The sequence below is a fragment of the Streptopelia decaocto genome (genome assembly GCF_964273445.1).
Source record: "Streptopelia decaocto genome assembly, chromosome: 24".
Classification (NCBI taxonomy): Eukaryota; Metazoa; Chordata; class Aves; order Columbiformes; family Columbidae; genus Streptopelia; species Streptopelia decaocto.
In genome coordinates this window covers 558,538-570,362 of record NC_138679.1, presented here as the reverse complement: position 1 = coordinate 570,362, position 11,825 = coordinate 558,538, and the positions used below count along the sequence as shown (strand labels likewise).

The 11,825-nt window shown below is 52.1% G+C and overlaps 3 protein-coding genes across 9 annotated transcripts in view; 2 read left to right on the top strand and 1 right to left on the bottom strand.

Annotated features, from left to right (window-relative positions):
• Positions 1 to 235: 235 nt before the first annotated feature.
• On the bottom strand, positions 236 to 4,884 carry LOC309449781 (uncharacterized protein C19orf44). Of its 3 annotated transcripts, none has more exons than XM_082072169.1 (8): positions 4,752 to 4,884; positions 3,921 to 4,610; positions 3,331 to 3,676; positions 2,740 to 2,816; positions 1,948 to 2,413; positions 1,560 to 1,655; positions 1,292 to 1,458; positions 236 to 764 (listed from the first exon to the last, which is right to left on the bottom strand). In XM_082072169.1, the coding sequence occupies exons 1-8, from the start codon at positions 4,773 to 4,775 to the stop codon at positions 594 to 596; spliced, it is 2,037 nt and encodes a 678-aa protein (XP_081928295.1). In that variant the 5' UTR covers positions 4,776 to 4,884; the 3' UTR covers positions 236 to 593. The 3 variants fall into 3 exon arrangements, with proteins under 3 accessions (XP_081928295.1, XP_081928296.1, XP_081928297.1); XM_082072170.1 differs by having other exon boundaries at positions 3,921 to 4,607; positions 4,752 to 4,846; XM_082072171.1 differs by having other exon boundaries at positions 618 to 878.
• Positions 4,885 to 5,183: 299 nt separating this feature from the next.
• CALR3 (calreticulin 3) lies at positions 5,184 to 9,150 on the top strand (the record flags this gene model as incomplete). Its single annotated transcript, XM_082071871.1, has 9 exons — positions 5,184 to 5,352; positions 5,450 to 5,551; positions 5,703 to 5,906; positions 6,583 to 6,677; positions 7,152 to 7,361; positions 7,469 to 7,582; positions 8,380 to 8,523; positions 8,670 to 8,762; positions 8,876 to 9,150. The coding sequence occupies 9 exons, from the start codon at positions 5,184 to 5,186 to the stop codon at positions 9,038 to 9,040; spliced, it is 1,296 nt and encodes a 431-aa protein (XP_081927997.1). The 3' UTR covers positions 9,041 to 9,150.
• Positions 9,151 to 10,648: 1,498 nt separating this feature from the next.
• Positions 10,649 to 11,825, top strand: part of EPS15L1 (epidermal growth factor receptor pathway substrate 15 like 1) — a 37,905-nt gene continuing 36,728 nt past the window's right edge. For all 5 annotated transcript variants that reach the window (XM_082071914.1, XM_082071913.1, XM_082071911.1 and 2 more), the window contains exon 1: positions 10,649 to 10,700. In XM_082071914.1, the coding sequence (XP_081928040.1) occupies positions 10,671 to 10,700 (30 nt within the window). In that variant the 5' untranslated portion in view covers positions 10,649 to 10,670. The remainder of the gene's footprint in view (positions 10,701 to 11,825) is intronic.

Below are 11,825 nucleotides of genomic sequence, written 5' to 3'. Positions count from 1 at the left end.
TCTTGGAAACTTCCTTTAATCTCAATAAGAAAAAAGCCCTTTTGTAAGTGTTCCCAGAGCAGCGCGGAGCTGTGACCCCCCGTGCGCTGCAGCCCCGCGGGGGCTCGGGGGCTCCCCCGCGGCCTCTGGCGCAGAACCCTCCCGAACCCCTTCCGTTCCCATGGTGAAACCCCGTTTGTTTAGATCTGCTGTAGTTGTGGAGCTGTAACTGTCTGTGAGCGGCATACACCACCTGTACGTTACAACTTGTGACTTTTATTGTTTTGCCTTCCAATAAACACTTTTTTTTAAAGAAAAACGTAAATGGCGGCTGGTATTTCAGAGTAAACGGGTTCCAGGGGGCTGGCTATACGCTTCCTTGCATTGAGTTCATTGATGTAGGCTCATATACGTAAACATTGCTTAGATGTGGCAGTAAGTCAGGATACGGTATTTTCTACTGTGAAAGATTCCTGGGGGGCTGTAGCACAGGCTTCCACGGCTGCCGTGATCACACATCTATACGCTACATGTACATACCGTGACCTACGCCCTCCTTGGGGAGAAAAGGGGTTTCTTGGTTTCTTTTTTGCTGAACACTTGCTACAACCTGACTAAGGGTTCCTGCCCATCCCTGGATCGTGTACATGAGTAAAAAATTCAGCTCTAGGAAAATAAGTTATGTATAACAAGACAGGTGGCAGTTCGTACAAAGCCCCTCCAGTCCATAGTTCGTAACTCGGTATCTGCACGCTTTGGAAGAGTTTCTCGTTCCACTTGGAGATCTGTAAATGTAAAATTTACTTCAAATATCAATCCATTTTTTCCTCCCGTGCTTTCTGAACTCCTTCCCGCGCTTTCTCGGTTGTTACAGGTGGGGATTTGTGAGTCTTGATGTACTGAAAAAAAAAGAGTCAATATACAAATACCTCCGGCATGTAGATAAATACTTTTTAGTATTTAATAAATAACAAATCTTCATGTTGAGATACCTGCACTTTTCTGTACCAGCAACAGAACCCGACCCTTCTGCTCCTGGCTTGTTGGAGACGGCTGAAGGGCCCAGTAGAAACCTTCATCTCTCCAAACTGGGGCCTCCAGTAAGACTTTGGTCTCCTGACCAAACTCCTGACATGTTATTGTTATGGGCCTAATCAATAGATTATTCTTCTATGAAATCCTTTATTCAATGCTATTATGAACTTTACGACTATTATGACTATTGAATAATACACAAAGAAAACCAGTTTGCTGCAGCTACCAGAAGGAATGTACCCTCCTCTCTCCGGGCTGCTGCCTCTACCATAAGTACCTCCTTGGCCTCCTCCAGGCTGTGGTAGTGGAATTTCTCCTTCTCTAGCGACTCCACAACGGACGAGTGAAGGTGATGAATATTCTCAACAAACTGCTGAGTCAACATCAAGTGCTGCTTCAACATGGCGTTTAAAACGAGCGCTGCCGGGCCGTACGCTGTCAGGGCTGCGAGAACCGGGGGACACGCTGGGGACATGTCGCAGCCAGACGGGAAGGGCCGAGCAGCCCCAGAGTAAAACTGAAGAGTAAGAAACACGTTCCAGTACCTTCTACAGCATCCGTGCTGATGACGTGACTGGCAATAGGCGCGGGGTCGACGTGGCTGTTCCCTCCAGGGGGGTCGAGCAGCGCAGCCGGGGTTGCTGTGGCGAGGACAAAGGTGCAATTATGGGGTTGGAGGGGGGAAAGTTTCTTTATGCTTCATTTACAACACGTGCCGTGGGGAAGGTGACTTTTCTAACCCTAGACAGAGTGAAAATAAAGGCGCTTGTTTCTCAAGCACACCCCAGTTTCTGTTCTCTTCCCCTCAGAAAGAGTTAAAGGCCACGTCTGCCTTTGTACACGGAGCCCTAGTGCTCCCCCAAAAAACAAATACAGGGCAACAGAAAGAACTCCACGATGAGCAATCACAGGGGCAGTACCTCGTGAACTTACCCTTTGCCCAGCAATAGGCGAACGGCAAATCCTCCGTCTGAACCGCGGTTTCTCTGACAGTGACTGTGTGCACCTGCTGTTCTCCGGTACGCGGAGGCGGCGCCGCGGGGGCCGCGCGTTCTCCGGCACACGGGCGGCTCTCGGAGTGCTGCCCTGATGTCTGTGAGACGCGCTCCCCGTCTGCTGCAGACTGAGACCTCTCAAAGTCGTCAGAATATTCCAAATTAATGGTTCTCTCATCGTCATCAAGATCATCCTGTTTGTGTCCTGGGAAATCTGCAGAAACTCCACTTAAGTGCTCAGAGATTTCAGCTTCGGTCACAGTTTTTTCAACGTCCCGTTGGGAAGCATCATTCGCACCAGGTGCTGCACTTCTCATTTCAAGAGAAACTTGGTCCTTCACCACCAGGAATGAATCTTTTTTCAAATTTCTCTTTGATTCTTGGGCAATTTGAATGTCTGTCTCCTGCAAAACACAAGAGCTGTGTGTTAGGAGGAGCAGCAAAATACAGCCCAGCCTGTGCCTCCACCCGTCCTGCTGCACGGCACCGAGAGCAGATCATCAGGAAACAAACCCGTGGGGTTCCCGAGTCACCTCACAACCTGCGCAGCGCTGGTGTATTTAGTAAGGAAATACAGACATGAAAAAAATCATTTGGTCGGGTTTCATTAGGCTGTAACAACCCTGATCCCGCCCTCAGAGCTGGTGAACTCGCAGTAGTGTTTGTTCTCTAACATCCACCCTCCACCAGGCAGCAGAACAGAAACGCGCTACCAGGGAACTTTGCTTACTTTCTGCTTTAATTCCGCTGCCTCGCTGGTGATATTTGGTGCCAAATCATCCAGGCTCAGGACATTCAGTCTGAAGTCTGCAATGAAATGACATTCTCAGGAGAATTTGCATGAAAATTAAAGTGCACTTTCCCTTCAGAGAGAAAAGTCAAACAATAAGAAGAATTAAAAGCAGTCCGTCTCTCCAAACCCCTGATGTAGCAGTTTCCTCCTGGGCCTGCGGGTCTGCAAACCCCGGTTCACGACGTTCCTGTTGCCCCACTTGCACTAACACAGACCCGTTAGCACCTTGTCCCACTGATCCATGAAAACTGTTCTAAATGCTCTAATTGTTTTGACACCGTAATTAAGTGTCGCCCAGGGAAGCATAATTAAACTGAACCCATTAAATGCAAAGACAAGAAAAATACAAATATATTACACTAGAAAAAAAGAAACGGATCAACACAATTCCTTTGCTAAAGCCTCCATTTATGTAAAGTTACACTACTGAACCCTTTCCAAGTGAGTATTTGCCATCAGTACATTTGTCAGTAGATTATTAGTACAATTCATGCCAAGTCTACTGAGATGATATTTTAGAAAACGTACCATATGAGCTGCTGCTGATTGAATCTTCTCCATCAGCTGCTATTGAAAACAATTCATCTAATGATTTTATTTCACTTCTCTCACTCTGAAGCGACACTTGGCTTTGCTTCATGCTGCATGTTGCAGGCAGAGTCACCTTTACAGAAGTCGGTGGCGATTCAGAGCTCATTTGCCGTTGTACTGACAGGTTTCCACTGGCTGGCGCGGGTGGTGGGGAATTAACTCTACCAAAAGCACTTTTCTCTGAGTCTTTGCTATGAACCAAAGATGTTTTAGATACCTCTGCCAGGGAAACTTCTTTACGGGATGGAGGCGGCACTCCTGATGGAACTGGAGTCTTACTCTTCTGAAGGACATAAAAAAGAGATTTAGATGTTACTTCATTTATTATCTGTAGATCACTAAAAAAGAAAACAAATTACAACGGGTAAAAAAATGTGAATTGAAGCTAAATCATATCATGAACAAGCCACAAATGCAAAATTAAAATTTAGTTTCTGGTTTTATCTAAATAAAAGCAATTTACCAATTTAACACAATTTCGTGAAAGTGTAAATAAAAAAGCATAATCCAGCAAGGTCTGTATTTACCTTTGTACCCTGTTTAGAACCACTTACAACAACCCTCCGGTTGTCACTGCTGCTGGAAAACTCCAAAGAGCTCTCCGTCAGTTCTCTCATGCCCTCTTCACCACCATCCAAACGAAGGTGCTGTTTAACCGTGACGTTCTTTTTAGGGCTCTGGATGTTTTCCTCTTCCTTGAAACCAGCATCACCAAGGGATTCATTTGCACCGGTGGCCGCAGAGCTCTTCAGGTACCTCCTGCCCCCCGCGCTGTGTTCGTCACTGGCGGCGGATGGGGACTGTTCATCCCAAGGCCGCCGGCCCGCGGCGCTCTGCCGGCCCGCGGCGCTCTGCCGGCCCGCGGTGCTCTGCCGGCCCGCGGCGCTCTGCCGGCCCGCGGTGCTCTGCCGGCCCGCGGCGCTCTGCCGGCCCGCGGCGCTCCGCAGGTCCCTCTGCCTCCTCCGGCCCAGGACTCTGCGCTCCAGCTGCGCCGCTCTCTGCAGCGCCGGGCTGGGCCGCGCGCGGGCAGCGCCCCCCGCCTCCGGGCGCCAGGGGCCGCCGCTCCCGCCGCGCGCCGTTAGGAACCGGCTGCTGTGGAACGGAGCGGCTCCGGTGTTCTCGAGCCCCGTGTCACCCGCCGGCCGGACCCCACCGGGGCGGGCGAGGCCGCCGAGCCCGGCCGCGACGGGTCTGCGGGGAGCAGCGCCGTGTCCCTGCTGGGAACAGGATGCAAAGAGTCCTCAGCGGGGGCGGCCCGTTCAGCGCCCCGCGCCCCCAGGCCCTGCCCTCCGCCCGCGGCCGGGGCCCGCGGCTGCCCAGGGACAGCACGGCGGCCGGGCCGGGAGCCGGCGCCTCACCTGCCCTCCGCCCGCGGGCGCCATCGGCGCCCGAGCGATCGCAGCCACCGCGAACGGAGCGGCCCCCGAGCGGAGCGGCCCCCGAGCGGAGCGGCCCCCGAGCGGAGCGGCCCCGGAACGGAGCGCCCGGGCCGGCGGCCGCCGCGGCTCCCTCAGGCCGAGGCCGGAGCGACGGGCGCCGCCGTGCCCCGGACACCGCGACTCCCCAGCGCCCCGCCCCTCATTGGCTCCCGCGCGGATCCCTGGGCGTAACCAGCCAATCCCAACAAACCATACTGCCGCCGTCACGTGAGCGCGCCGACTACACGCCCCAGCATGCATCTCGCCGCGCGGTCACGCGGCGCACCCGGGGGCGCTGAACCAATCTGATACTTAGGAAAGCGCAGCCAATCAGAGCCCGCGTATCAAGGGCGGGACCCCGAAGGCGCGAAGATGAGGGGCCGTCGTGGTGTGAAGGCGATGGCGGCGCCGGGGCCCGGAGGCCGCGCTGGGAGCGCCCCGGCCGGCGTCGCGCTGAGGCTGGTGCTGCTCCTGCTCCTCGGGGCCGCCCTGGGCCCCGCCGGGGCTGCGGTGTATTTCCGGGAGCAGTTTCTGGACGGAGGTTTGGCGAGGGCCGCGGGGCGGGGAGGGTCGTGTCCCTTGTTGTACCGTGTTCAGTGACTCCCTCTCGTGTTGCTGGCACCGGCATTGCGGGACAGACAACTGGCAGAAGAGGTGGATGTATTCAGAGTACAAACCGGGCCTTGGGAAGTTTAAACTCACTGCTGGGAAGTTCTATGGAGATCCAGAGCGAGATAAAGGTGTGTATGTTTCATTCAGAATTCGCTGTGGGAGCCACCTCAAGAGTTGGGAATTTGCCTTTATAGATGTGCTGTGTGTGGCAATAAAAGTATCTTTTAATTGCAAATGAAGACAAATGTAAGTTTGACTATTGTGCTAATATCTTCACAGGTTTACAAACTAGTGAAAATTCTAAATTTTATGCCATCTCCTCACGATTTAAACCGTTCAGTAACAAAGGAAAGACTCTGGTCATTCAGTACACTGTGAAACACGAGCAGAAGATAGATTGTGGGGGGGGATATGTTAAAATTTTTTCCTCGAATTTGGACCAGAAGAACCTAAACGGAGATTCGCATTATTACATCATGTTTGGTGAGTTTAGAGTTATTTCGACATTACTAAAACACTAATGCTGCTGTTGTGCAGTTCTAAGGTGGCTGTGAAAATGGTTGAAAAAGCATAAAGGAAGGTTGTCTTGAAAAAATAAGGATGTTGTGACTGCAAGGAGTTAGTTCTTCCACACTTGAGAGATCTCTACGTATTAATAAAATACGTATTTATACAAACATTCTGAGCTGATTTGAAGGATGTAACAGAAAGTGGTTGGAGTTTTTTTATAATAAAGGTGGTTGTTCAGCAGGATTTATGTTTTTTGAAAACCTTTAACTGTAGCTGCATACCGTGGGCCATTATCTGCCCTGATAGACTTGTCTTAGTGTCCAGTGACTTAGTGCAATTTGTACACTTGTCTGTCGAAGTGAAATGTGTCATTATGTATCTAATATCGTTATTCGCCTTGTGCCGGATACAGCTTTTCTTTTGCGTGGATTCCTGTTTTCTGGGTTTAGTTCTGTTACAGAACTGCACCCCAAGCTACACAAAATCTAATTCTAAGGTAGATTTACGGACTGTGAGTAAAAGTCCATTAAAAATTCCGTTACAAATGGAATGGGAGAGGTGCCTAGCAGTGTTAGAAGGAAAAGGTAAACCACCTGTATTTTTCTGCAGAGAAGTTAAAGAAACAAAGCTTATAATCTCTTTGTTGTAGGGCCAGATATTTGTGGATCTGAGACAAAGAAAGTCCATGTTATTTTAAATTACAAGAATAAACACCATCCGATCAAGAAACCGATCAGATGTAAGGTAAATACACATTTCAAAGAGACATGAGCTTGAAAATACACAAGTTACAGGGATATTAGGAAAAAAAAATTAAAAACTAAACCAACCAAACACAACAGAAACCCTGAACAACCATTCCAAACATGTAACACCTTTCCACTTTTCATCGTATCTGAAAAATCATGTTAATTTGGTGACTTGAGGTATTTCTTCATTCATTGTATGCTGATACAGGACAAAATAAAGCTGCAAGGGTGCTGTATGTGTTTCTTAACCGAAACCTTAATTCCACTTGTTCAGAACCGATGGGAGGACTGGAAAATAGATGTGAAAAATGTCATTAATTTTCTGCCTCTAGGAGACTTGGGAATTATTTTTTTCTTACTGCGGCTTGTGAAAAATCCATTAGAACTTGGTTTGTAGTTGTGGCGCGAGGCAGTTCCTGAGAGCTGTGTTTAAGATTCTTAAAAATGTCCTTGTGTTTTTAACACCCAGGTTGATGGATATACACACTTATATACTTTGATTATAAGGCCAGATCAGACTTATGAAGTAAAAATTGATAACCAAATGGTCGCATCCGGCAACTTAGAAGATGATTTTGATTTTTTGCCACCGAAGAAAATTAATGATCCCACAGTGAGGAAACCCACTGACTGGGATGATCGAATCCAGATTGATGATCCAAATGACACCAAACCTGAGGTGATGTGCTCTCCTGATTCTGCATGACTGGGTTATTTCATTTCTACTGAGTACACGTTTGATCTAGTTGAACTCTGCGCTAGTTTACTTTCTTAATCTTTTTAAAGGATTGGGATGAACCTGAATACATCATGGACACCAGTGCTGAGAAACCTGAAGACTGGGATGACGCTGTGAATGGAGAATGGCATTACCCTATGGTCAAGAATCCTCTATACAGGGTATGAATAATTTCACAGAATCCCAGAATGTGAGGGGTTGAAGGGCCCTGGGAAGCTCATCCCGTGCAATCCCCCCATGGAGCAGGAACACCCAGCTGAGGTTCCACAGGAAGGTGTCCAGGCGGGTTGCAATGTCTGCAGAGGAGGAGACTCCACAACCCCCTGGGCAGCCTGGGCCAGGCTCTGCCACCCTCACCGGGAACAAGTTTCTTCTCATATTTAAGTGGAACCTCTTGTGTTCCAGTTTGAACCCATCGCCCCTTGTCCTATCACTGGTTGTCACCAGAAGAGCCTGGCTCCATCCTCCTGACACTCCCCCTTTCCATATTGATCCCCATGAATGAGTCCCCCCTCAGTCTCCTCTTGTCCAGCTCCAGAGCCCCAGCTCCCTCAGCCTTTCCTCACACGGGAGATGCTCCACTCCCTGCAGCATCTTTGTTAAATAATACCGGCCCCAGTACTGACCCCTGAGGAACTGCACTAGATACAGGCCCCCAAGACTTGGCAAAGATGATGGAGAGCGGCCCAGCAATGCCCTCAGCCAGCTCCCTCAGCACCGCGGGTGCATCCCATCCGGACCTGTGGATTTATGGGTGTCCAGATTGCCTGACTGCTCCCTAACCCAGTCCTCATCAACCAGGCAAACTCCTCCACGGTCCTGCCTTCCTCTGGGGCCTCAGCGGTCCGGGCTCCTCAGGACAGCCCCGGCAGAGCACACAGACACGAATCCTAGTTATCTGTGACACTTTAAGCAACGTTTCTTTGCCTGACTACTCAGAACATGCATTTTTGACTAGGGGGAATGGAAACCGAGGCAGATTGATAACCCACATTATAGAGGGGTTTGGCCTCATCCGCAGATCGACAATCCAGATTACTGGCCAGACTTCAGTATCTACAGCTACGAAGATATTAGTGTCATTGGACTGGATATCTGGCAGGTGAGATGCCCTTATTGGAAATGCATGAACCTTTTTTCTCACTGCGTGAATAGCAACCTCTTTACCCTTTGCATATAAACATTATATATTGGTTTGGGATCTTAGGGGCATGTGTGTTTGGGGTTTTTTTCCCTCTTTCTTCAAAGGTGAGAGCTGGCACAATTTTTGACAACTTCTTGATAACAGATGATGAGGTTTATGCAGAAGACTTTGGAGATGAAACATGGGGAGAAACAAAGGTAAGGTGAAATTCTTATGTCTGTTTTGGTTCTTTTTTTACCCCATTTTAAAAATCTCCTGTCTAATCTGGCGAAGAACCTCTCGGTGCATAAAAGTGAAATTTTAACATTAGGGTCCTGAAGAGCAAATGAATCTAAAGCAGACGGAGGAAGAGCAGGAGAGGGAAAGGGTCATGGAGGAAAAATACTTTGAGGAGCAGTTTAAGAAAAAGCTGGAGAGAAGCAGCTCTGGGAAGGACAGAGCGGGGGGGCAGGCTGCGGACAAGGAGGAGTTTTAACTGTTGTTTCAAAGAAGTTCACATTTTTCACATAAGGATTTTGATGCTTTGTTAACAGCTTGTTGAAATCTGCGCCAATGGAGCTGTAGTAAAACAGGATTTTTTTTTTTTTTAATTCAGTATTAAATTTTGTGACCGGTGTTAGTTGTTTATAAAAAATACCATAACATAGTTAAATTCTCTGTAGAAAAGGTTAATTCTTTAACTGTATCTTGACACTTCTGAAATGTATTAAAATCACTTGTAATAAAGCACTTTCAGGGTTTAATATTAAATGTAAAATTCATCCTCATTTTCACTGAGGAAACGTCGTAAGCTTCTAATGCTATTCCACTGCAGGGTTCAGCATGTCAGGTGCGTGCAGCGTGTTCCACAGCCTGTCTCAGCGGGGGAGGGGAGCCCTGCGCTGATGGGCGCCGGTCAGCGTTGGGGGTCCCGCCGCCGCCAGGCGCCGTGCCCGTGCTCCTCTGCCCGAGGTACCGTCCGCAAACCCGTCCTGAAAAGTTTAAATGGATCCAGGCAATTCTTTGCCCTTCAAAATTCATAAATGCACACACACAGTGCCTTAGTTTTTTTCTGAATAGGGTGGCGGGAGGAGCGTTTTGCAGAGTGAACAATGTGCCTGTTTTTCTGTCTGACCTCCCCTGTAACTCACTCGTAACTTGTTCAGTCACTTCCCTCATCTGGTCCTTCTGCTCCCCCGCGTTTCCTCCCCACCCCTCTAGGAACTCACGCTACAAATTCAGCAAAAGCTGCAGCCAGCGGGGGGATCGGGCAGCCCCAGCTTGGCCCGTTTCCAGCCTGGCAGTGTGAGGTCACATTCTTTCACTTCTCGTTTGAGTTGTGTCCCTTCCGAAGCAGCTCCGGTGTTGCTGGGGGTGAAGATCTTTGGAATCGATTGAAATACACTAATGCCACTGACCCTTTACCTTTTCTCCTAAATGCGTTGCTGTTCGTTTAGCTTTTCTATGGCTGCGGAGGCCTTGTCTCTTCAGCTTGCTTTCCACTGCTTGCTTTCCCTTTATTCTTTCCCATACTCTTGTGAAGATAGCCAGCTTACTTATTTCCTTTAAAACACATTTTAGGCAAGGATTTGTTAACTTTGTTATTTAATGTCGAATATCCAATCGCAGCTTAATTTGCCGTGGTGCATTTTGGCACGGTTTAGCGTAATGCAGCAATAAACAAGGTTTGCCCGGGACAAAGTTGAACGCAGGTCACCGAACGCAGGCCCGGGAGCACCTCGGCTCGGTTACCGGAGCACATTCCCCGCTCTGGCCGTGCCGCAGGGGGCAGCGCAGCCTCGCCGGCGCAGAGCGGCTGCGGGACCGGCTGCCGCGCACAGATAAGCCGCGGCCGCCCTGTTCCCGCCTCCCGTCCTCCCCTCAGCCGCCCCACGAGCCCCCGGAGGCGGCGGCCCCGCAGGCCCAGCCCGGCCCGCGCGGTGCCAGGCGCTGCGGGGCCTCCGCCGCTCGCCCCGCCCTCCCCGCGCGCCCTCCGCCGCTCGCCCCGCCCTCCCCGCGCGCCCTCCGCCGCTCGCCCCGCCCTCCCCGCGCGCCCTCCGCCGCTCGCCCCGCCCTCCCCGCGCGCCCTCCCCCGCCCCGGCGCTGCCCGAACCAGCGGGAGGAAGATGGCGGCGCTCATCCCCCTCAGCCAGCAGGTAACCGGCCCGCCGGCCGCGCGCTCTGCCGGGCGGGGGCGGCTGAGGGGACACGCGGCCCTTCGGGCCCGGCGGTTGAGGGGAAGGGGAAGGGGAACCGGGCGCTCCCCGCTGCGGGTCCCGCTCGGGCGGGCGGGTCCATCCGGGGCCGGCGCTGGGGCCTCTCCCCGCGGCCCGGGGGGAGCAGGGCCCGGGCGGGGTGAGGGGCCGAACAGCCCCCGCTTGTCCCCCGGGGTTCGGCCGCTTATGTGGGGGCACAGAAGGCGCCGGCGCCCTCCCCTGCTGGAGGCCCCGGAGCTGCTCCCCTGGGAAGGGGCAGGGCAGCCCGAGGCTTGGGAGCGTTTCCCTCCCCGAGCTGCAGCTCCTGCCTTAGAGCCGCGGGGATTAACGCGCTGCGGCGGTGCGGGGTCCGGGGGACTCGGGGTCCGGCGGGGCTCGGGGTCCGGGGGGGGCTCGGGGTCCGGGGGGGCTCGGGGTCCGGGGGGGCTCGGGGTCCGGAGGGGGCTCGGGGTCCGGGGGGGGCTCGGGGTCCGGGGGGGGCTCGGGGTCCGGGGGGGGCTCGGGGTCCGGGGGGGCTCGGGGTCCGGGGGGGGCTCGGGGTCCGGGGGGGGCTCGGGGTCCGGGGGGCTCGGGGTCCGGGGGGGCTCGCTCCCCGCTCGGGACACTTTGGTCACGTCACCTTCTTTTCCTGTTTGTAACGCGGGGTTAATGTCACCTTTGGGTGTTGGGGTGTCATGACTGTGTTTAATATTTGGGAGGTGTGTGAGCAGCGCAGGCTCAGGGTGTCAGTAAAGGGCTCAGGTGGAGGAACAGAAGGAGGTTTCACCCGTCAGAGAACGGGGCTCTGCACAGCCCGGACCTGGCGCTTGTCCGGCACTGGGAGGGTGACGTTCCATGGGGAGAGGCTGCTCGAGCTCTGCTTTAATGGCTGGGATCCTTGGGTAGATTTTGGCTCTTGTTACAAGTTTTTGGATTATTTTTTCACCCAAATAATTGAAAGCTGAACAGCTGATCACTGTTTATTCTCTTCCATACTCCTGTGAAGGTAGGCAGTTCACTTATTTCCTTTAAAACAAAAGCAACGCCCCCCTGCCCCAGAAATGCCTTGAAGTTAAAACTCTTTTC